Source organism: Schistocerca cancellata, chromosome 9, assembly GCF_023864275.1.
Source record: "Schistocerca cancellata isolate TAMUIC-IGC-003103 chromosome 9, iqSchCanc2.1, whole genome shotgun sequence".
Taxonomy (NCBI): Eukaryota; Metazoa; Arthropoda; class Insecta; order Orthoptera; family Acrididae; genus Schistocerca; species Schistocerca cancellata.
This window is the reverse complement of record NC_064634.1, coordinates 222227272-222252523: the sequence shown is the minus strand read 5'-3', so window position 1 is coordinate 222252523 and position 25252 is coordinate 222227272. Positions and strand designations below refer to the sequence as shown.

General features: G+C 44.7%; 2 protein-coding genes across 2 annotated transcripts in view; one reads left to right on the top strand and one right to left on the bottom strand.

The window, feature by feature from the left end:
- LOC126101580 (SWI/SNF-related matrix-associated actin-dependent regulator of chromatin subfamily B member 1) overlaps window positions 1–5231 on the bottom strand; it is a 140493-nt gene extending 135262 nt beyond the window's left edge. Inside the window, exons 1-2 of the mRNA XM_049912233.1 lie at window positions 5058–5231; window positions 4821–4926 (exon numbers count right to left, since the gene is read on the bottom strand). Of these exons, the coding sequence (XP_049768190.1) occupies window positions 4821–4926; window positions 5058–5138 (187 nt within the window). The 5' untranslated portion in view covers window positions 5139–5231. The remainder of the gene's footprint in view (window positions 1–4820; window positions 4927–5057) is intronic.
- Window positions 5232–5348: 117 nt separating this feature from the next.
- LOC126101579 (rabankyrin-5) overlaps window positions 5349–25252 on the top strand; it is a 443789-nt gene continuing 423885 nt past the window's right edge. Inside the window, exons 1-2 of the mRNA XM_049912232.1 lie at window positions 5349–5776; window positions 5851–6040. Coding sequence (XP_049768189.1) covers window positions 5758–5776; window positions 5851–6040 — 209 coding nt within the window. The 5' untranslated portion in view covers window positions 5349–5757. The remainder of the gene's footprint in view (window positions 5777–5850; window positions 6041–25252) is intronic.

Genomic DNA, 25252 nt, shown 5'->3' with positions numbered 1-25252 from the left:
TCTGAATTGATAAAGCAAATGCTTGGATGGTTCTTTACTGAAGGCCATAGTCAACCATTTGTTCTATCCTCAAAAGCCATCTGTTATGTATGTTGTGTGTTGCATATTTTGGCCTTCAATTTCCACTGTATTATTTTGACAAATATTATATCACTGTGAGACGATTCTTTGATGAATAAAGATAAAAAATAAATTAAAAAAGTTAATCACCGGTTGCTGCACTAGCCATCTGTTTCTGCCATAACAGCTATACACATATTCAGGGTCCACTCTCAGTAGTGCATAAATACCTCGGTCGTAAAACAGTCTGAAAACTCTCTTGAGCAGCTAGTTCAACAACTCACATAAATTGGAAGTCTTTTAGACCTTGTAGCTACTAACATACATGAACTTACCTACAGAATCTGTATAGAGACAGGAATTAGTGATAATGTCATTATCATGACAATGATTACTAAGTTAATAAATTCATCAAATAGGCTAGGAGAGTATTTATGCTGGAAAAAGCAGATAAGCAGTTGTTAGCACACTACATACACAAGAATGGACATCATTATCTTCCAGTGTGATGGACACAGAATAATTACGGGCAAAGTTGAACCTGATTGTAGCTCTTGCTCTGCAGAAGTACATAGCAAATAACTTAATTAAGGATTTTTAAAAAATAAAAATAAAAAAGGGCTTAATATCGAAATTCAAAAATGCTGAGAAAGCACAGATTTTTGAACACTCAGGTTAATAGAGAAAGTGGAAATGTTGACAGGCAAAAATCAGTAGAAATTCACGTGCACGTAAAAAAAAAAATCGATGCAGGAAGCGTACAACAACTTCCACCATCATATCATAGAAGGACCTTGTCAAGAACCTGAAAAAATTCTGGTCTTACATAAAATCACTAAGCAGATCAAAGGCTTCTCTCTAGTTACTCCTTAACCAGTTTGGTATAGTAATAGAAGACAGCAAAACAAAAGCCTAAGCATTAAATTTTCCATTTAAAAACCGTTCACCCTGAAGACCCATACAGACATACAATCATTTTACCATCCCATAAGACACCCGTATGGGGGGCTTAGAAATAGCCTTCCTGGCACTGAATACACCTGGAAAAGTCGTCAGATTTGGTAAGATTCCCACTTTGGTTCCACAGAGTGTACTCTAAGGCATTGGCTCCTTACTAATTTTGCATTTATTGAGAATCTCTCGCCCAGTGCAATGTTCCAAGAGACAAAAAAGATGCACCACACTCCTGTATATAATAAGGGTAAAAGAAACAACCTGCACAATAACAGACCAATATCCTCAACGTCAGTGTGCTGCATAATTCTGCAGCATATTCTAACGTCAAATATAGTAAATTTACTTGAAACAGTAAACCTCCTGTTCACAGCTTTAGAAAACATCGTGACATCCAGCTTGCCTTTTCTCTCACAATATCCTGTGAACCACAGATGAAGGGCAACATGCAGATGCCATATGCATAGATTTCTGGAAAGCATTTGACACACTGCCCTACTGCAGGCAGTTAAAGAAGGTCCAGTCATACAAGATGGGCTCACAGATATGAGTGGCTCAAAGATTTGTTAAGTAACAGAATGCAGTATGTCATCCTGAAGAGCAGTCTGCTGATGACGCTGCTGTCTATGGGAAAGATTCATCACTGGGTGGCTGTAAGAGGATTCAGGATGACTCGGACAGAATTTCCCTTTGGTGTGATGAATGGCACCCTTTGTAAATGTACAAAAATGTAATCTAATGGAGATGAGAAGGAAAAACAACCCTGCGATGTTTGAATACAGTATTAGTGATGTGCTGTCTGACATGGTCATGTTGATTAAATAGCTAGACATAATTGTACAAGGCAACATTAAATTAAGTAAGAACACAAGGCTGGTTGCAAAGAACATGAATGGTCAATTTTGGTTTATTGAGAGAATTTTAGGAGACTGTAGCTGATCTACAAAGGAGGCCACATACAGAACACCTGTTGAGTACTGCTTGAGTGTTTGAGATTCCCAGTAGCTCAGATTACAGGAAGACATTGAAGAAATTCAAGGGTGTGCTGCTAGATTTGTAACTGGTAGGTTTGATCGACATGCGAGTAATATGGAAATTCCCTGTGAACTCAAATAAGAATCTGTGCTGGAAAGGCAACATTATTTTTGTTAAATATTATCAGGAAAATTTGATACTGTCAAAAATAAGCTCATTATATTGAGCGTTGTAATGTGAGCATGCCAGAGAGCACTTATGTACGTTCATCCCGCAACATTATTACACACACGTTTGGTTTCTTTGCCTTCATCATTACTATGGTTACTATGTCATATTTGGTTTACAATAAAGAGCAACTGTGTTTAATTAATCCCAAGCTTATTTACCCTGTTGTTTTCTGCTAAAAAAAAAGGGATCACAGACATCAGATAATGGAACTGCACCATTGTGGTCTATACTTTTCTATTGCTGGTGACTGATGCACAGAAACACACAACAAAAACTATATATACCACCTTTCAAATTTTTGCTCTTTCTTTAGTGGAAGTATACATATTCACACAAACAACCATGCCCACAAATCCCACACAAGTGTGTGCTGTTGCTGACCCTATTCCCCCACCCCCCCCCCCACCCCCAGTTACATTTGATATTATACTTTGAGGAGCCAATTAGGATATTTCTTGCTCCTACAATAAGCACCTGGCCCTTTCCATCAAAATCTCTGCACAAGGCCCCTATGTTCTCCAGGACCTGCAAAGCACACAACTAGGTTTCACAATGCTTGTGACCTGGTATTCTGCACCAGGTTTTCCTGTAGCATTTGACCTATGCCTCACCCATAACTAACACCAAGCAGCACAACCCTTTTTTTTCTATCTTACTATTCTACTGACATAGCTTTAAAGCTGTCCCTACACATCCGTTAGACTATATGTTGTTCAAAAATTGATTGAGGCTCTTCTATTTCAAGTAATAGGTTAAAGTGATTGCTAACTGCAATTTGAAATGTGATTTGCGAGGTTTTCTCCTTTTGCCTATTCCTTGTCACCTTTCCCCAGCTCGCACTCTCTCTTTCCTCCTTCTAACTGCAATTTGAAATGTGATTTGCGAGGTTTTCTCCTTTTGCCTATTCCTTGTCACCTTTCCCCAGCTCGCACTCTCTCTTTCCTCCTTCAAACTATCAAATTCAAAATACACCATTTGTAATTCTGCCCAAAGGGCACAAAACTTTCTTCCCTATTCAAGGATTTTCCTTTCTTGACTACATAATATGTTGTCATTATGTCACCATTATGGCAAAACTACTGCTCTCTTGAGGGTCAAGCTAAAACATCAACAGATGCAGAACATTCCCACTTGCCTAGTGTGTTCTCATGAGCACTTTTGAGTACAGAAACCTGCACTGTGAAAGATCTGTTACCTCCACCTCCAAGACGTTGTAATTCCCTGGGCACATGTATATCCACTACCCTCTTGGCCATAATTTCCTGCAGTTTGTATCCATTCAGCAAAATCATACTGTATACATGAACTTGTTGGAAACAACAACACTGACATTTGTTACATTTGTTCTGATAGAAACAGCTGGCAGATCTGTTTCCAAAACCTTTAAGAAGAAACAAATTCACATTAAATAGAAAAGCTGTGTGAATTTCCTCAAAAACAATATCAATGAAATAAGAGTGGGAGTATTGTCAACAATGAGCTTGTTATGTTGACTTTTGATATAGTTCAAAGCTTTGTTTCTAATGGTCATTAATGTGAGCAGCTCACGTAGGTTTCCACATGTAGGTTGCATCTATTGGAACTTTACAACATACAAGGATTTTGCTTCTCTTCTTATTAATTTTCATAATATACCTTTCTGAGAATACTTTGTTCATGCCTTTACAGCCTTCCGGAGACTCTTTAGATTCAGCTACCAGTGCTATCATCATATGCAAATCTATGCAAAGTTATGTCCATGTATTGTTATTCAATCAACATATGTAGCCTATATTGACATGTGTTTACTGCATTTTCGATGTATGTGTAATGGGGAATCTCATTGTTATGAGAAAAATTTCCTGTAAATACCAAACGTTTATCTCAACTGCTGGCACGATTAGAACTTGCGTTTTTCTTTCTTGTCCTCAAAATAAGCTTAAAAGTGTGAGAACTTGCAGATTCTACACTAACACCATGGGGCAGAAAATGATTATGGGACTTTGAGAAAATTAGGCCTATATAACTTTTTGTTCTTCCCATTGAATCAGAGAAGGAAACCAAACACTGCCCAATACACTTGCAACAATTCAATTATATTGGTGTGCATGTCCTTACAGAAATATATACCTTCAATTCCAAGCAATAACATGATATCTCTCCAATGCAATAAACTCACATGTATCTACATTTAGCACCATAAATTATACCAGACTTCATTCAGCAACAATCACGTCCCCGCACACTCGCATCTACCGAGTCTTCGTCTATCCCATCACACTTTTAGCCTGGAAATGGTTTCTCCTCTGGACTTATGAAATGAATGGTTATACCGTCTACATTCATTAGCAAAATGTTTCTAAACAAGCGGCAACAAACTAACGTAACAATTGCTACTATTAAAAATTACAGACATTGCGTTCTCTAGCACTTAACAGCAAATTTACAGCTTGACTTCATTACCATCGGCCGCTGCAACAATCGCGAAATAGTTGTGAACATTCGATCGATTACGCCGAGTACGGGAACGTTTAACATGTTGCTTCATTTATTTTCTGAAAACATGGTAAAGAAATACACAACACTGGCGAAAATTCTGCAATTTCATACTGTTTACTTACCGATTTCAACCAATTTCTTCCTTTCATCGTTTGTTATGCTTCTCCTGTACATTCCAGGATACTTCTTGTAAAGCGACCCACGGAACAGCCGCAAGTAATTGCCGACCTACACAACAATTGCATTCGCTCAGTAGTAAATCATTGTTAACTAAATATGACTGCATCATTGTAGCAGGATTTACAAGCGGTTATTACAGAGAATTATGAAAGACTATAATTAGAAAATTAAAGGTGTACCTCCGATCCAATGCAGTAATATTCCCCATTTTCTTCAACTTGAAAACTAATAGGTTTGTCACCATAAGTTCTAATAGCCATTCTTGCTTACACACACCAGACGACGACCAAAACAAATCACCGATAATACCGCCACCAGATTTCACTTCGGACGAATTACAAAGCACTCTCTTCACAGAAAGTACAGACTAGAGGGACGCTCCAACGGAAGTGAAGCAATATCTGCCATCTATATAGTGTTTGGCACAGTGTAACAAAGCCTTTGGCGTAGTCATTTAACCAGTGATCTCTAGATAGTATTAAAATCTTTGGATACAGCTGTCAAGTGGCGAGACAGTTTGGTTTACAGGAATCGATATAGAAGTCTATCGGTTACTGTTGCCGGTAGCATGACATTATTTAAAGAGTAGTATGCATCAGGCGTTCTGTTAAAGGATACACATCTTAATTCAAAACAGTATCGTCGGCTTTTTGTGTATGTTGATTGCTATTAAGAAGTAAAGCAAGCAGAATTCGACATACTGTGTGCTACAGTATCTGTGGGCAATTGATAACTAGGAGTGGAGTCCTTGTGGGCGTCAATTTAGGGGAAGCGGTAGTGTGGGTTGTCGAACTGTAGAGTTGGTATGTTTGGTGTTCTTACGGGTGTCTTAGTAGTTGAGTTTTAGGTTGTTTACGAACATCAGCCTTCACCGAAGCGATGACAACCTCGGAAAAGGGTAATCAAGATATTCAGATTTACATTGGAAGTAGTCCTATAGGTTTTTATACTAATGCCGAAAAACTATTGTAGGTGAAATCGCAAAGCTTCAGCAGCACCTAGCTTTACTGAAAGAAGAATATGTCAAACTCCAGGCACATGGAAACGAATTAGAGAGGAAATACGCTCTAGCCGCAGCTGCTGCGGGAGAATTGAATGAAAATAGTTTCGTTTCCAGACTGTTGAGGACAGTGGCAAGTCTCTTCAATCAACAGCTATACAGGTAATGAACAAAATGATTAGCCTTTAACGTGTGATTGTCTCCCACAATAAAGATTTTTCTTCTTCCTGCTTTGGATTTCACTGTCATATTTTATATGTAAAAAAACTAAGCTATGTTCATTAAAGAAAACAACCAAACTAACTGATAGTTTACTGGTTGATTCACTTGCTCTGATCTGTTATTACAAACATACTTGCTTTCAGCACCTAATTTCAAACAGTTCTTCCCACAAAACAGACCCATTTCTGATCACAGTGGGCTGTAATGCCTACACATTGATCTAGTAAAACCCTTATTTTTCTCTTCTTGTTCCGTCTAAAATTTTTGTCAACATTAAATTCACGTCTGAATGCCGTATCAAGGCGTAAAGAGGGCCAATAATCCATAAATTTGATTTGAACACAATAGTCAGTTATCTTACACAAGCGGTGTGCATTGACTTCTCTCGAAGCAGTCCATGGAATCTCTCATTCTGTGCAACTTAGTGTTTTGCATACACTCCTTTTAATACAGGGCTTGAGAGTAATATTAAACACTGTGCAAACCTCCTTTCTTCTATGCAAAACTTGACATTTTGGAATGTTTCTAGGATGCTTAACAAAGCTGGTACATCAACTTGGTGTAAAAAGGATTTATGGAAGTGTAGAATGGGTATCTTGAATTAAGAGTCATCTGTCTTAATATCATAAGCCATTAAAACTCACTGTACAGTTTTTCCATTGGAATTTGTAGGATAATAGCTAGTGTTGTGTTAAACATAACATAGTAAACAAAAGTTTGTTGCTCAACACAGCTTCAGCAATATAAATTCACATTTGCTTATTATTGTTCACGCAGTTACTCTCCCCTACATCTGACTTTAGTTGCATAATAACTGGAAAACACAAATTGCTGTCATACTGGTATCTATAGATCCGTTACATGCTTTGTATAAGTTGAGAACTTCTTTCAGTGAATTGTACCTCATTGATGAGAGAACTGTATACTAAACTTTATAGCCGAAATAAAATAACTTCTACTGACAGAGGTCAGTGAGTTGAAGGGGCTTGGGTGGGAGGTAAATCATTGTTGTCAACTAGAAGGGGCAAGCTACAGGGTCATGCAATTGTTATAAATCATTCTGTGTTCGGTTCTCCTTCTGCTATCTCATTATGTAACTTACTTTGCCTGTATGTACCTATAAAATTGAAAACACTGGAAGCACATGGAACCCAAGGAAAGAGGAGTTAGCTGGCTCCTACCACTCAACTCACTGAAATGCCAGTCTCTAGCTTATACTTCCATTAAAATAACATTGCTCTGTGTTGCTATAATGAGAGTGTTTATGTGTGCATTTTCATGATGTGCACCTGTTTATTTTTGTGTGCTTGAATTACACCAATTCCATTTAGTGTTTGATGGCCTTAACAGCTTTGCTGTTTGCTGTTAGTAAGTATTCTGTTGTGCATTACTGTCCCACAATTTTACACATCAGTCACGTTGAGGTTTTTGTTGTTCTGCACAGAAACACACAGTATCTATTATGATTCAAATTGCAGTTGCTGGCATTCGTGATTCATTTTGGTATTCAAAATTCTGGCCTAAAGCCTGTTACTAAATTTTCATATAAAGATAAGTAGGTGGTTATCAGGTGTGTGTTTTTTCCTTACATGAACTGAGAGGTTGAAAATCTCTCGTTTCCCATTTTTAAGGTCTGTTAACATCTTGGTTTCCTTGCCAGGGTGTTGGCCATATCATACAGGGCTACTATAAATGATTCAGAGCTCTATATTTAACAAAGTATTACATATGTAAATATGATTGATGCGTTAATAAAACCATAAATTCTCCAGGTTTGCATTTTGCACTGTACAACAAAGGTTGTAAGAGTGCCCCTCTGGTCACACAATACACATCCAAGTGATGATAAAGTTCGTTCCATTCCACATGTAGCAACACCCTGTCAGTGGTCAGCACAGCAGAATTGATTTGATCTCTGAGCTATTGCCATTTTCTTGGCAGAGGGGTTACATAAACACAGTCCATGATGTATCCCAAAGGAAAAAAATCACAAGGCATTAGAACAGATGACCAGGAGGGACAATGAAACAAAACCACTTCATCTTTACCACTACACCCAATCCACTGATGGGGAAGTTCATCATTGAGGTAGTGACAAACATCATTGCCCCAATGGTGGGTACCCTATATTGTTGGAGGATGAAATTCTTGAAATCAGCAGTCACTTGTGGAAATAAGCATATCTGGAACATATCTGGGTAAGAGATACCAGTCAGTCTCCTTGCAGAAGCATAAATGGTTCCTACAGCTTCGTTTGCAACTTTGCATAGAAAACATTGATTTCCAGAGCCCCACATTTTCACATTGTGATACTTAACAGTTCCAGATAAATGGAATAGTGCTTCATGGGCAATTATCAGCTTGGTGAAACCTCAAGTGCTTCCCACATTGTGACACTTGGTTGATCGATACTTTCTGTTTACAGAGACAACCAGTGTCCCTAAATTGACAACACTAATGCACATTGTTCTGTTTGTGTGGCAGTTCTTTTCTGTAATTCCTTCTGAATGCGAGCTTCTTTATTGTAACAGATGTACATCCTGCATATTCGAGCACACGGAAACTCATTTCTTGCTCATTGACCATCGTGTCAAGGCACTGCATTTGTAATGCCAACAGGTGGGCACACCACAAACTCAGTGAGTTTAAGATTCTATTCAAATGTCAGTCATATTTGTACACACCTGAAAAATATAGAACTTTGAACCTGAATGATTCATTTATAGTAGACCTGTTTATTTTTAAAAAATTAATGGAGTTTGGGTCTAGCAGGATGATGCTAATATGGAAGATTTTGTGGATATATCAGTTTTTCCCCCTCTTCCTGTGGCGACTTCTCTCATTATGTTGGGTGTACTAGGGTTGGCTAAGGAGTCCAGTACTGAGACTAACCATAAGGTTTAAGTCAGCATGCTTTGTGTGGGATGGTCTATCCAACAAGGGAACAGGATGAAACTTCCTGGCAGATTAAATCTGTGTGCCGAACCGAGACTTGAACTTGGGACCTTTGCCTTTCGCGGGGCAAGTGCTCTACCATCTGAGCTACCCAAGCATGACTCACGGCCCGTCCTCACAGGCTGTGGCTAACCCATGTCTCTGCAATATCCTTTCTTTCAGGAGTGCTAGTTCTGCAAGGTTCGCAAGAGAGCTTCTGTAAAGTTTGGAAGGTATGAACGAGATACTGGCAGAACTAAAGCTGTGAAGATGAAGATGGGGCGTGAGCCGTGCTTAGGTCGCTCAGATGGTATAGCACTTGCACACGAAAGGCAGAGGTCCTGAGTTCGAGTCTCAGTCCGGCACACAGTTTTAATCTGCCAGGAAGTTTCATATCAGCGCACACTCTGCTGCAGAGTGAAAATCTCATTAAGGGAACAGGGTACATCACCGTATAGAAGTGTATCAAGACTGACAAATTTTCTAAACTTTGAGGCTGACATCCCCTTTTATCAGCTTCGGATACCACCTCCACCACGAATTTAATCAGTTAACTCTTGGAGAAGGTCACATCTGGTATGCATTTTGCTTCTCATTGTAAGACAGTGATGTTTGAATACCAGAGTCGTGGTGGTTATGTTACAAGTTCTGCTAATGCTAACACATATTCAGCATCTTAAGTGCATCACAGTATTTTAGTCAGTATGTGCCCTTTAGAGCGATTGATTTCCCCTGCGGGTCTAGGGGTTAGAATAGGCCCGCGGTATTCCTGCCTGTTATAAGAAGCCACTAGTGGCCAGCCACCAGCAGCCACTAGGCGTTCCAGGGCTCAATTTAATGCAAACACTTGTGACCCCAAATTGTTTTCCTCTCTGGCCACACCATGGGAGGAACGAAAGGCTAAGAATGGCAGTGAAGCTTATTCACCCCGCTACCTAGTATGTACAAGAGCTGAAGGGGAATACTTTGTGTCCATTAAGCCTCAGTTCTATGAAGAGCATTTAGAGGACAAGTTTGGGAAAGTGTAGGGCTTGTCTAAAATGCGCTCTGGGTCAGTTTTGATAAAAACAGCATCCTCTGCCCTGTCGCGGGCATTACTCGCTTGTGACAAGTTAGGGGATGTTTCAGATACCATCATGTTCCATAAGAGTTTAAATATGGTTCAGGGTGTTTTATTCCATAGGGACCTTCTTTTGCAGTCTGATGACAAGCTGCGCGCCAATTTAGAGCGGTGAGGTGTTCATTTTGTCTGACACGTTCATCAGGGTCTGAGGGATAATCAGGTTGCCACCAGTGCCTTCATCTTCGCCTTCGAGGGTGATACATTGCCTGAGAAAGTCAAGGTGATGATCTACCGCTGTGACGTCAAGCCCTATACCCCTCCCCCGATGCGGTGCTGGAAGTTCGGCCAAATGTCTTCCCGCTGTACTTCGAGCCTCACATGTTGAGATTGCGGATGCCCATCACATCCCAATACTCCATGTGCCCTGCCTCCCATCTGTGTCAACTGCGGAGAGCATCATTCACCTTCTCGCCAGACTGCAGGATTTTACAGAAAGAGCGGAAAATCATGGAATAGAAGACCCTGGACCGACCGACCTACACCGAGGCTAAGAGGAAATATGAACACCTCCATCCTGTGCGAATGACTTCCTCTTATGCTGCCGCTACGACAACAGTGATAGCCCCATCAGTTCTGCGAATTCCAGTCAACTCCCTGAGTCATAAGACGACAGCTGCCCCTTGACCGTGGGAGAGCACTGCCTTCCCTGTTGCTCCTGCACCACCTACTTTGGGAGCAGCACACCCCACCCATCGGGGACATCCGTCCCCACTTCTAAGCTGGAGAAGCATCCAACTTATTCAGCTCCTCCTTCTTGGAAGGGGTCCGTTGGGTCCCTCCCTGCCCAGGTTTCCACCAGTGGGAAGGATGACGCCTGCCAGTGGTGTAAGTGCCCACAAGGAGCTGGTCGTAGGGCTTCACGATCCTCCTCAGTCCCAGAGACTAAATCAGTGAAGCCCTCTCAGTCAGTGAAACCCAAGGAGCAGCGAGAAAAGTCCAAGAAGAAGACCTCTAAGACCAAGGAACTTGCATTGGCACCCACACCATCGCAAACTACCAGCTCTGCAACTGAGGATGGTGTGGAGATTCTGGTGTCTGCTGAGGATCTAGATCTCACTGGACCCTCAGACACCATGGAAGTTGATCGCGCGGGTACTCAGTTGGTGGCAGCAGGTGATCCAGTGGCATAATCTGCCTCCTTGTTCCCTTCATGCCGTTTTCGGTTGCTGACAATGTCATCCTCCATTGGAATTGCAGCAGATTTTTCCACCACCTTGCTGAGCTCCGACAACTTCTCAGCCTTCACACTTTCTTCTGCATTGCTCTCCATGAAATTTGGTTTCCAGCAATGCGAACCCCTGCCCTCTGTGGCTATCGGGGTTATTAAAAGAATCGGGCAGCTTATGAGAGGGTATCTGGTGGAGTCTGTGTCTACGTTCTTAACTCTCTTTACAGTGAGTGTGCCCCTCTTCAAACACCTTTAGAGGCTGTCGCTGTTCAGGTGTGGAAGCATCAGGCTGTTACTGCAGTCTCTATCTTCCACCGGATGGTGATGTCCCGCAGCATGTATTGGCTGTGCTGATAGCCCAACTGCCGCCACCTTTTCTGTTATTGGGCGAATTTAACGCCCATTACCCTTTGTGGGGTGGATTGGTGGCAACAGGACAAGGCACTGTCATTGAGCAAGTGTTGGAACAGCTCGACCTTTCTCTTTTAAATAATGGTGCCTCCACACATTTCAGTGTGGCGCCTGACACATACTCAGCCATCGACCTTTCGGTCTGCAACCCTGGCCTTCTACTGTTTGTCCAGTGGAGTGAGCATGACGACTTGTGTGGTAGTGACCACTTTCCGATCTTTCTGTCACTGCCCCAGCATCACTCACCTGGGTGCCTCCTCAGATGGGCTTTGAATAAGGCTGACTGGGACTTGTTCGCCTCCATTGCCATTCTTGAGCCACTTTCTCATGGCGCTATTGATGTGGTGGTTCACACAATCACCACTGGCATCATTTCTGCCACAGAATGTGCAGTTCCCTGTTCTTCCCTGTCCCCTTGGCAGAGGACTGTGACTTGGTGGACACCGGAGATCGCTGAAGCGATTAGAGATCGCAGGCAGGCCCTCCAGGGTCATAAGCAGCACCCATCGTTGGAACACCTCATTACCTTTAAAAGGCTCTGTGCCAGAGCCTGATACCTTATTCGCCAACGGATGCAGGAGTGCTGGGGATGGTATGTCTCCACCATTGGCATCCGTACCTCTCCATTGCAGGTTTAGTACAAGATTAGGCTACTCTATAGGTATCAGACACCCGTCAGTGTACCTGGGCTTTCCCTGAATAGAGCAGTCTGTACTGAAACAGACATGATTGCAGAAATCTCAGCAGAGCATTATGCTCAGAGTTCCACTTCTACGAGTTACCCACAGGCCTTCTCCTCCCTGAAAGAGCAGCTCGAAAGTCGGAGTCTTTCATTCTATACGCGCCACCCCGAATTGTACAACGCTCCATTCAGTGAGTGAGTGCCCTAGCCGCTTGCCCTGATATGGCTCCTCGGCCGGATTGCATCCACTATCAGATGCTCAAACACCTCTCGGTGGACTGCCAGTGACACCTCCTCGACCTTTTCAACCATATCTGGGTTGAGGGTGGGTTCCCCTCAGCATTATCATCCCATGTTGAAGCCTGGCAAACGCCCTGGAGGTGGACAGCTACTGTCCCATTAGCCTCACCAACGTTATGTGCAAGTTGTTCAAATGCATGGTGAGCCGGATGTTCAGTTCTCTACTTGAGTCTCAGGGCCTTCTGGCTCTGTCCCAGGGTGGATTCCGAAAGGGCCGCTCTGCCACTGATAGTCTGGTCTGCCTGGAGTCTGCCATCCGCAAGGCATTTGCCCGCCGTCAGCATCTGGTTGCCTTATTTTTTGACATGTGGAAGGCATACGATGCGACGTGACATCACATCCGCGCCACGCTTCATGGGTGGGGTCTTAGGGGCCCACTCCCACATTTTATTCAAAATTTTCTGTCGCTTTGTTCCTTCCCAAAGCAAGTTGGTTCCTCCCATAGTTCCGCCCGAGTCCAGGAGAATAGGGTCCCGCAAGTCTCTGTCTTGAGTGCCCACTTCTTTTTAGTTCCTATCAATGGGCTAGCTGCAGCTGTGGGAACATCCGTATCAGCTTCTTTGTATACTGATGACTTTTGCCTGTAATATAGCTCCACTGGCATTGTGGTAACTGAACGGCTGCTACAGGGCGCTATCTGCAGGGCACAGTCTTGGGCCATCACGCACGGCTTCCAGTTCTCGGCTGCCAAGACCCGCATCATGCGTGTCTGCGGGCATCGGCCTGTTCACCCTGAGCCATGGCTTTATCTTGACAGCGAGCCTCTTGCTGTGGTGGAGATGCATGTTTTGGGCTTGCTTTTTGATGCCTGGTTGACTTGGCTCCCTCAAATTCGACAGCTTAAACAAACATTGTGGCACCATCTTAAAGCTCTTCGTTGTTTCAGTCACACCAGCTGGGGTGCCGATCAGTCTACCCTTCTACTACTGTATCAGGCGTTGATTCAGTCCTGTCTCGATTATGGGAGCCTGGCTTACAGTTCGGCATCACCTTCCGCGTTGGGGTTGCTTGACCCCATACTTCACTCTGGGTTCCGACTTGCAACTGGAGCTTCCCATACGAGGCCTGTAAACAGCCTACTTGTGGAGGCTGGTGTCCCTCCATTGTGGACCTGCCGCCAACGACTACTGGTCACTTATGCTGCATATGTGTGTAGCTTGCCCGGGCATCCAAATTATCGTCTCCTGTTCCCCAACTCGGTCGTCCATGTTGCAGAACGGCAGCTCCGGTCAGGGTGCACGATCGCAGTTTGCGTCTGGGCTCTTCTCTCTGGGCTTGAGTTTTTCCCTCTCCCACCTCTTTTCTGGGCCCATATATGTATACCCCCATGGTGTGTGCCCCGCCCATGCCTTCGGCTGGATTTGGCACAGGGCCCGAAGGACTCGGTCCCTCCTGAGGCCCTCCGCCGCCGCTTTCTTTCCATCTTTGCCGCATTTCACAGTTCTGATGTGGTCTATACTGATGGTTTGATGGTTGCTGGATGAGTTGGTTATGCTCTTACTCTTGGGGATCATTCTGAACAACACTCATTGCCAGCTGGCTGCAGTGTTTTCACTGCCGAGCTGGTCGCCATCTCTTGTGCCCTAGAGTATATCCGCTCTGCTCTGTAGTGACTCCCTGAGCGGTTTATGAGCTGTCAACCAGTGTTTTTCTTGCTCTCATATGGTGATGGCTATCCAGGAGTCCATCCATACTCTTGCCCGTTGCAGCCACTCTGTGGTTTTTATATGGACGCCGGGTCATGTCGGTATCCCGGGTAATGGATGTGTTAATACACTGGCCAAACAGGCTGTCAGTGCACTGGCTTTGGAGATTGGCCTTTTGGAGTGTGATCTCTGTTCAGTTTTGTACCAGAAGGTCCTTGGTACGTGGGGTGATGAACGGCGCACCCTGCCTTCACATAACAAACTTTGGGTTGTCGAGGAGACTACCAGTGTGTGGTGCTCCTCATTGTGGGCCTCTTGCAAGGACTCTGTTTTACTCTGCTGGCTATGCATTGGCCACACCTGGATGATGTACGGTTATTTATTTCGCCGTGAGGACCCACCTCTCTGTCACTGTGGTTCAGCATTGACAGTAGTCCACATTTTGTTGGACTGTCCACTTTTAACTGCGCTCAGGCAGAGGTTTCGCTGCGAGAAACGCTCCCTGCACTTTTAACGGATGACACTGCCGTGGCAGGTGTAGTTTTGAATTTTATTCGTGCAAGGGGCTTTTGTCACTCGATCAGAGGGTTTGTCTCTTTCTTTTGTGTTGAGTCTGGCGTTTGGCCTACGGTTTTAGATTGGACTTTTTAGTGTGCCTCTTGGTGGTTGGCTTTTCCTTTTTTTGTTTCCATGGTCGGCCAACCACTGTAAGACCGTGTGTATTTAATTCCTCTTTTCTGGTCTTTGTCTATTGTTCTGTGTCATCCCTTGTCCTCTCCATTGCTTGTTTTTGTTCCTTGTGGATGTTTCATGATCGTGGAAAAAGGGACCGATGGTCTTTGTAGCCTGGTCCCTTCAACCCCCACAAACCAACCAGAGTGATTGATGGATTTGGCTTCAGGAGATTCTTGTGACAGTACATGACAGCTCAGCTGTAGCTGTTGTCAGTTCGCATTGAATTTTTTCATTGTTCCTGTCTTGTATGGCCATGACAATATTAAACTTCCTGGCAGATTAAAACTGTGTGCCCGACCGAGACTCGAACTCAAGACCTTTGCCTTTCGCAGGCAAGTGCTCTACCATCTGAGCTATCGAAGCACGACTCACGCCCGGTACTCACAGTAGAGCACTTGCCCACGAAAGGCAAAGGTTCCGAGTTCGAGTCTCGGTCGGGCACACAGTTATAATCTGCCAGGAAGTTTCATATCAGCGCACACTCCGCTGCAGAGTGAAAATCTCATTCTGGAAACATCCCCCAGGCTGTGGCTAAGCCATGTCTCCGCCATATCCTTTCTTTCAGGAGTGCTAGTTCTGCAAGGTTCGCAGGAGAGCTTCTGTAAAGTTTGGAAGGTAGGAGACGAGATACTGGCAGAAGTAAAGCTGTGAGTACCGGGCGTGAGTCGTGCTTCGGTAGCTCAGATGGCAAAGGTCCCGAGTTCGAGTCTCGGTCGGGCACACAGTTTTAATCTGCCAGGAAGTTTCATATCAGTGCACACTCCGCTGCAGAGTGAAAATCTCATTCATGACAATATTGTCTGCATAATTTTCATCTCCATATTGCATTAATATACAGGTCATTTGTATAAACATTATGAAGTAAGAACACTGCCTCTGGGAATTCTGTTATTCTAAAATATTATTAACTCGCTATTTCTTCTTCAGCTTCTTTTTTTGCCCTGGAGTAAGTTATCGTAGAATCTCTTTTTCTGAAGAGATTTCCATAAGGGGTGTAAAATAGAACTCCTCTATCAACTGATACAGTTTCAGTTAAATTATTTATTGCTGATTCACTTTATCATCAAAAGCAACACCAGCAAGTTTCCTTTCCTCAAATGCCTCCTCAATAAACTGAACTGAATGTAAGAACTGTACATGACAGAACCTACTACAACAAAAATAAACTTGTTCTGAGACAGTTTATCATTAATAGTCACTGAAATTGTGCTCATAATTATCCATCCCATAAGGTTAAATGTTTGACAGAGTGAAGAAGCTACTTGTCCTTTCATTTTGTGTTACTGGCTTTAAAACAATGTGCACTTGTCTCCAGAGTTTAGGAATGTTCATTGTTTTGTATATCTATTGGACTAAAATAGAATTAGTGCTATGGGCTCAATGTTGTTTACTTATTTTTTCACATGACTACTTTGTTGTTATTGGATTCTTAAGGCAGTGTGCCTATGTTGCCACATCTTGAACAGTTATCACTTTCCAGCCTTTCTCCGTTGTTTTGCCTTTTATCTGAGAGGGCACTTGATTTGATGGGGATACTGCTGTGATCACCACTCCAGTACTTCATATTGAAATGGGGTTTACTCATCTCACTACATAAAATTTTCAAGTCTTTTGAGTCTGTGAGTGTTGAGTATGGGGCCCTGAGCCATTACAGCATTTCTGCCTTTGACTTCATTTACATTTATATACTTTAAACCACTGTGGAGTGCAAGGCAGTGGGTATGTGCCTTTTTACCAGTTATAGGATTTCTTCTCATTCGATGGAAAAAATTCAGAAACATCGTCCAGTACGCCTTAGATAAGTTCGTACCGACTAAGGTCCAAAGCGAGGGGAAAGATCCACCGTGGTATAACAATCATGTACGAAAGGTACTACGGAAACAAAGAAAGCTTCATCATAGGTTTAAGAGTAGTCGAATCATAGCTGATAAGGAAAAACTGAACGAAGCGAAAAAGAGCGTAAAGAGAGCAATGAGAGAAGCATTCAACGAATTCGAACATAAAACATTGGCAAACAATCTAAATAAGAACCCTAAAAAGTTTTGGTCATATGTAAAACCGGTAAGCGGATCTAAATCCCCTATTCAGTCACTCGTTGACCACGATGGCACCGAAACAGAGGACGACCGAAGAAAGGCAGAAATACTGAATTCAGTGTTCCGAAACTGTTTCACTGCGGAAAATCGTAACACGGTCCCTGACTTCAGCCGTCGCACGGACGCCAAAATGGAAAATATTGAAATAAACGATATCGGAATTGAAAAACAACTGCTATCACTTAGTAGCGGAAAAGCATCCGGACCAGACGAGATACCCTTAAGATTCTACAGTGATTATGCTAAAGAACTTGCCCCCTTTCTATCAGCAATTTATCGTAGATCGCTGGAAGAACGTAAAGTACCTAGCGACTGGAAGAAAGCGCAGGTCGTTCCCATTTTCAAGAAGGGTCATAAATCAGATGCGAATAATTATAGGCCTATTTCGCTTACGTCAATCTGTTGTAGAATAATGGAACATGTTTTGTGTTCTCGTATTATGACGTTCTTAGATAATACAAATCTCCTTCATCATAACCAACATGGATTCCGCAAACAGAGATCATGTGAAACTCAGCTCGCCCTATTTGCCCAAGAAATTCACAGTGCCGTAGACACTGGCGAGCAGATTGATGCCGTATTCCTGGACTTCAGGAAGGCATTTGATATGGTTCCGCACTTACGATTAGTGAAAAAAATACGAGCTTACGGAATATCGGACCAGGTTTGTGATTGGATTCAGGATTTCCTAGAAGAAAGAACACAACATGTCATTCTTAACGGTTCAAAATCTGCAGATGTAGAGGTAATTTCGGGAGTACCGCAAGGAAGCGTGATAGGACCTTTATTGTTTACAATATACATAAATGACTTAGTTGACAACATCGGTAGCTCCGTGAGGCTATTTGCAGATGACACGGTTGTCTACAAGAAAGTAGCAACATCAGAAGACTCGTACGTACTCCAGGAAGACCTGCAGAGGATTAATGCATGGTGCGACAGCTGGCAGCTTTCCCTAAACGTAGATAAATGTAATATAATGCGCATACATAGGGGCAGAAATCCATTCCAGTACGATTATGCCATAGGTGGTAAATCATTGGAAGCGGTAACGACCGTAAAATACTTAGGAGTTACTATCCGGAGCGATCTGAAGTGGAATGATCACATAAAACAAATTGTGGGAAAAGCAGGCGCCAGGTTGAGATTCATAGGAAGAATTCTAAGAAAATGTGACTCATCGACGAAAGAAGTAGCTTACAAAACGCTTGTTCGTCCGATTCTTGAGTATTGCTCATCAGTATGGGACCCTTACCAGGTTGGATTAATAGAAGAGATAGACATGATCCAGCGAAAAGCAGCGCGATTCGTCATGGGGACATTTAGTCAGCGCGAGAGCGTTACGGAGATGCTGAACAAGCTCCAGTGGCGGACACTTCAAGAAAGGCGTTACGCAATACGGAGAGGTTTATTATCGAAATTACGAGAGAGCACATTCCGGGAAGAGATGGGCAACATATTACTACCGCCCACATATATCTCGCGTAATGATCACAACGAAAAGATCCGAGAAATTAGAGCAAATACGGAGACTTACAAGCAGTCGTTCTTCCCACGCACAATTCGTGAATGGAACAGGGAAGGGGGGATCAGATAGTGGTACAATAAGTACCCTCCGCCACACACAGTAAGGTGGCTCGCGGAGTATAGCTGTAGATGTAGATGTAGATGTAGATGATTCACATGTGCATGGGAAGAATGATTGTTTGAATGTCTCCATGCATGCTGTAATTAACCTGATCTTGTTCTCATGATTCCTATGTGAGCAATACATAAGTGAAACTTCATGGCAGAGACTGTGACTTGAACTCAAGACATTTGCTTTTCGCAGGCAAGTGCTCTACCAGCTGAACTACCCAAGCACAACTCATGACCAGTCCTCACAGCTTTAATTTCACCAGTTTCTTGTCTCCTGCTTTCAATGCTTTGGAGAATTTCTCCCACAGAATGTGCAGGACTAGCACTCTTGCAAGTAAGGATATTTTGGAAACAAGGTTTAGCCACACCCCAGGGCCCCTCAAGGGGCTCAACATTTAGTTGCTGGGTACGGACTTGGCGACCCCGGGGTCCCTGAGCTGGGGACTGGGAAGCGCCACCAGTCCTCAATACCGTAAGCTCTGAGCGTGCTTCAACAACCACCGTAAGGCGCGACGTTGGAACGTTGTACAGTACAGAGCCCGGGGATCTTGGCTTAACTGCCTGGGTCGTGAGGATGGTATAAACCTTTATTAAAAAAAAACTCAATCTCAAGGTGTGCTGCGCGCCGAGGAGACGCATGGCTGTTGAGGTAGAACAGTTGCTAGTGGGCGACCTCTGGGGAACCTGCCGCCCCTCAGTTGTATTAGGCTTACCCAGGCAAGTGGGGCTCTGTCTGGGTGGACATTCCTTCCCCTAGCTGCTCATGGGACCACCATGAAACGAAGTACGAATAGTGCGCAAGCACAAGTCTCTAAGAAAGGAAAGTTCAATGCTATACAGTATGACCCCCAATCGTTCCCTTCCCTGTCCACATCAAGGGAGGAACGGCGGTCTGAATTACCTGGTGCGACGTATTCTCCTCAATTTCTGGTTTGCAGCCGAACAGATGGGGACTCATTTCTGACCACAAAGCCTCAGTTTTTTGTGGAAAATTTAGAGGACAAGTTTGGAGAAGTTGATGGCATGTCTTAAATGAGGTCTGGAGTTTACAGACAGCATCCCCATCACAGTCATGGGCATTGCTTGCTTGTGACAAGCTCAGTGATGTTGCACTCTCCATTACGCCTCATAAGAGCCTCAATGTAGTTCAGGGTCTTATTTTTCATCGTGACCTGTTATTGCAGTCTGACGACGAGCTCCGTGCAAATCTGGAATGCCGCGGTGTCCACTTTGTACAATGTGTCTCCAGGCGACCTAAAGATAGTAGGGTCGCCACCGGCACCTTCATCTTGGCTTTCGAGGGAGACACCCTGCCCATCTATGTGATGTTAAGCCTTACGTCCCTCCTCCCATGTGGCTGCTTTAAGTGCTGGAAGTTTGGGCATATGTCATAGAGATGTGACGCCAACCCTACCTGTCGGGATTGTGGACGTGCCTCCCACCCCAACGTCCCGTGTTCGCCGCCCCCTGTTTGTGTCAACTGCTGACAGAAACATTCTCCTTGCTCATCAGATTGCGCGGTTTATCAAAAAGAACAGAAGATTATGGAGTATAAGACCTTGGACAGGCTCACTTACACAGAGGCTAAATGCAAGTACAACCGACTTCACCCTGTGCACATTTCATCGACGTTTGCCTCGGCACCCGCTCCCTCTGTGGCTACCGGGGTTGCTATAAGAACCGTGGAATATGACAGGGTGTCTGGCGGTGTCTGTGTTCATGTGCTTGCCACTGTTCCTAGTGCCCCAGTGCCACTTCACATGGCTCTCGAGGCTGTGGCTGTTAGAGTCCAGGCCAGAATGGAGCTTACCATCTGTTCCCTCTACCTTTCCCTGGATGAGGTTGTCCTTCTTGCCGAATTAGCTGCCTTGTTCGCCCAGCTCCCCCCGCCATTCCTCCTTTTGGGGGACTTTAATGCCCACCACCCTTTATGGGGTGGGGCCCAGATCTCGGGCCAGGGTAGGAACGTTGAGGCTCTCTTGGTACAGCAGGACAGTTGCCTCCTTAACACTGGTGCTCCCACATATTTTAGCTTGACTCATGGCCATTGACCTCTCTCTTAGTAGCCCAGGTCTTCTTCCATATCTCAGTTGGAGGGTCCACGACGACCTCTGTGGTAGCGACCACTTTCCTATCCTGATTTCTCGTCTTCAATCCCAACCCCCTGACCAGCTGCCACGATGGTCTCTTCATGGAGCTGATTGGGCAGCCTACACCTCAGCTACTGTGGCCATTGCTCCGCTTCCTGGTGACATTGGTTTGGTAGTGGACGAGGTCACTATGGCCATTGTTTCTGCTGCCAAGGCCACTGTCCCCTGCTCTTCAAGTACCCTACCCTAAGGCTTAAGTCAGTCCCTTGGTGGACACCAGAGATTGCAGAAGCTATTCGGGACTGCCGGCAAGCCCTGCAACGACACCACCATCATCCTTCCCTAGAGAATCTGGTTGCCTTTAAACGGCTGCGGACCCGGGCTCGGCGGTTAATCCGGCAGAGCAAACGGGACTGCTGGGAGCGATATGTTGCCACCATAGGTTCTCGCACCTCCCCATCTCAGGTGTGGTCACGAGTTCGGCGCATTTTTGGCCTTCGCCCTCATGCGTCTGTTCCTTGCCTTTCTCTTCAGGGTACACTTTGTACTGACCCAATCATCTGAACATCTGGCAGAGTACTTCGCTCGTATTTCCACGGCAGCAGGCTACAGTGCAGAATTCCACGCCATTAAAGAGCAGGCTGAGCGTATGCAGTTGTCGTTTCGCACGTACCGTTGGGAACAATACAACGACCTGTTTGCTGAATGGGAGTTCCAAAGTGCCCTTACAGCTTGCCCCGAATTCACAACCAGTTTCTTTGCCATCTCTCGGCGCACTGTCAGGGTGAATTACTCACCCTGTTTAACCGCATCTGGACGGAGGGCGTTTTTCCAACTCGTTGGCAAGATAGCATTACCATCCCGGTGCTGAAACCTGGTCCAGATTCGCTGGTGGTTGATAGCTATCGCCCTATCAGCCTTACCAATGTTATGTGCAAACTCCTGGAACGGATGGTGAGTCGGCGGCTCATGTGGATCCTCGAAGCTCGGGGCCTCCTAGCCCAGGAACAAGGGGGCATCCATCAGGGCCACTCAGCGATCGACAATTGTCTCGCTATAGTCGGCTATTCGTACAGCTTTTACTCTGTTGCTGGTTTCTTTGATCTTTGGAAGGCGTACGATACCACCTGGCCCCATCATATTCTTGCTACGCTGCACGAATGGGGCTTACGGGGTCCACTTCCAATTTTTCTACGGAATTTTCTCTCCCATCACTCCTTTCGGGTTAGAGTTGGCACATATTTTAGCTCTGCTCATATTCAGGAGAACGGTGTCCCGCAGGGCTCGGTTCTCAGTGTTCCCCTCTTTTTGGTGACGATTAATGGACTTGGGGCTGCGATGGGCTCATCGGTCTGTTCCTCTCTATATGCCGATGACTTTTGTCTTTATTACAGTTCCCCAAGCATCAGTGTCGCTGAACAGCAGCTGCAGGGACCTATCCGTAAGGCACATTTTTGGGCATCCAACCATGGTTTTCAGTTCTCAGCCTCTAAGACCCAAGTGATGCATTTCTGTTGTCGTCGAACGGTCCACTTCCATCCAGAGCTCTACCTTGCCAATGAACTCCTTTGCATTGAGGAGACGCATCGCTTCCTTGGCATGCTGTTTGATGCTCAGCTCACTTGGACACCTCATCTTCGCGAGCTTAAACAACGGTGCTGGCGGCACCTCAACGTCCTTCACTGCCTCAGCTACACCGTTTGGGGGGCTGCATGAACTACCCTCCTACTGCTCTATAAGGCCTTAGTACAGTCCCGTCTCAACTATGGGAGCGTGGTGTATGACTCAGCAGCACCTTCCACATTGCAGATCCTCGACCCGATTCTCCACTGTGGCGTCAGACTGGCGACAGGTGCCTTCCGCACTAGTCCAGTATCTAGCCTTCTTTAGAAGCTGGAATCCCTCCCCTACGATTTCGCCGACAACAGTTGCTTGTGTCATACATTGCCCACATCCATGCCTCGCCTGACCACCCAAACCGCAGGATCCTTTTTCCATCTTCTGCACTCCCCTCCCCACGATGGCGGCCTAGGTCAGGTCTCCCGATCGCGGTCTGCGTTTGTTCCCTTCTCTTGTCACTAGAGTGCTTTCCCCTTCCTCCATCCTTCCGGCCCTCTTTTTCTACCCCTCCTTGGTCCCTCCCTCTCTTGTGGCTTTGCTTGGATTTGTCCTGCGACTCCAAGTCCTCCGTTCCACCTGCCAGTCTTCGTCAACAATTCCTGGCTCTTCTTGCCTCGTTTTGCGGTGCAGATGTAGTCTACACTGATGGTTCTGTGGTCGATGGATGCACTGGGTTTGCTTTCATCCAGCATTCCCTAATCTGACCTTGTGCTCTGTCTCTGATGATGTCGTTGTCAATGGGATGTTAAACACTAACCTCATCATCATCATCATCATCATCATCGGCATCCCCATCATCAGCCTCATCACCACCATCCTCGCCATCCCCACCCTCCTCTTCGTCCTCCTCTTCCTCGTCATAATCCAAGATAACATGCTGCATCTTCCCTACAAAAAAATCCTCAATCAAGCCACAAATTTTCTCCTAACTGCTTTGATATGAAACTTACATAAGAGCAAACTGAATTTTTTTCTTATGTTTTTGGTTACATCAGTTGGTGAATCTGGCTGATGATACAAGCATCCAATTAATGTTTTAGCCTGTCCCTGATAATGAATCTTGTCCAAGCAATCTCACATACAACTTAATTTCTCTCTCTGTGGGTCTGACTTTCTTGTCTTCTGTGACAAATACATCACATCCATTTCCCATTAGCCTATCCTTTTGATGTACGTTTAAGTTTTCTCCAAAAATCTCACTATTATCAATTTCATGAGAAGGAATGTTGCTACGCACTACATAGCAGAGATGCTGAGTTGCAACACGCGCGCACACACACACACACACACACACACACACACACACACACACACACACACAAACGCAATTCGCACACGTGACTGCAGTCTCAGGCAACTGAAACCACACTGCGAGCAGCAGCACCAGTGCATGATTGGACTGGTGACTGGGTGGGGGAAAGGAGGAGGCTGGGGTGAGGAGGGGGAGGGATAGTATGATGAGGATGGTGGACAGTGAAGTGCTAGTGGTTGGGTGGTGGGTAGGGTTGGGATGGGGTAGGGAGGGGGAAGTAATGGAAAAAGAGACATTGAGAGAAAAAAGAGGAAAAAAAGGGGAAAAAACTGGGTGTGGTGGTGGAATGATGGCTGTGTAGTGCTTAAATGGGAGCAGGGAAGGGGCTGGATGGGTGAGGGCAGCGACTAATGAAGGTTGAGGCCATGAGGGTTATGGGAACATAGGATGTACTGCAGCGAAAATTACCACCTGCACAATTCAGAAAAGCTGGTATTGGTGGGAAGGATACTATGAAACAGGCTGTGAAGCATTCATTGATATGAAGGATATCATGTTCTGCAGCATGTTCAACAACAGAGTGGTCCACTTGTTTCTTAGGTACAGTTTGTCAGTAGCCATTCATGTGGACAGATAGCGTTTTGGTTGTCAGGCCTACATAAAATGCAGCACAGTGGTTGCAGCTCAGCTTGTAGATGACATGACTGCTTTCACAGGTAGCCCTGCCTTTGATGGGATAGGTGATGTTAGTGACTGGATTGGAGTAGGTGGTGGTGGTGGTGGTGGTGGTGGTGGTGGTGGGAGGATGTATGGGAGAGGTCTTGCATCTAGGTCTATTACAGGGGTATGAGCCATGAGGTAAGGGATTGGGAGCAGGGGTTGTGTAAGGATGGATGAGTATATTGCGTAGATTTGGACCTAACATACCTCTGAATACTGAGCTAGGGGGTGGAAAAAATTGCCGCCTTTTCATCTTCAGAAGCTCAAAGCGATTTTAAGTGTGACACAGTACAAGAAACAAGCACTCAAGATTAAATTTTTGCAGCTCTGTTTTCTTCAGTTTTAAGTACGTAGCACAGTCTTATTGTTGTTTACATGGATGGATCCCAGCAAGGGAATTCCCTCGGTTGTTCAACTCTTTTTCCCTGATAGACTCTTCCAAGTGCATCTTCTGGAACAATTTAAAATTTATGATGTGGAATTATATGGCATTATGATGGCAATGGAGTGGATTCAGTGGCATCACAGTGCGAGTTTTGTGATCTGTTCTGACTCTCACAAATTGCCCACCAAATGTATCTGGTAGAGAAGTTGATTCAGCTCATCCATGACACCTTAAAGCAGCTCCAGCACCAAGACACAAAGATGTTCGGTCACTAGGTACCTCGAAACATTGGGATACAGGGATGATAAATACCTGAAGAAGCATGTCTGGATGGTGTTGTATGTCGAAGAAT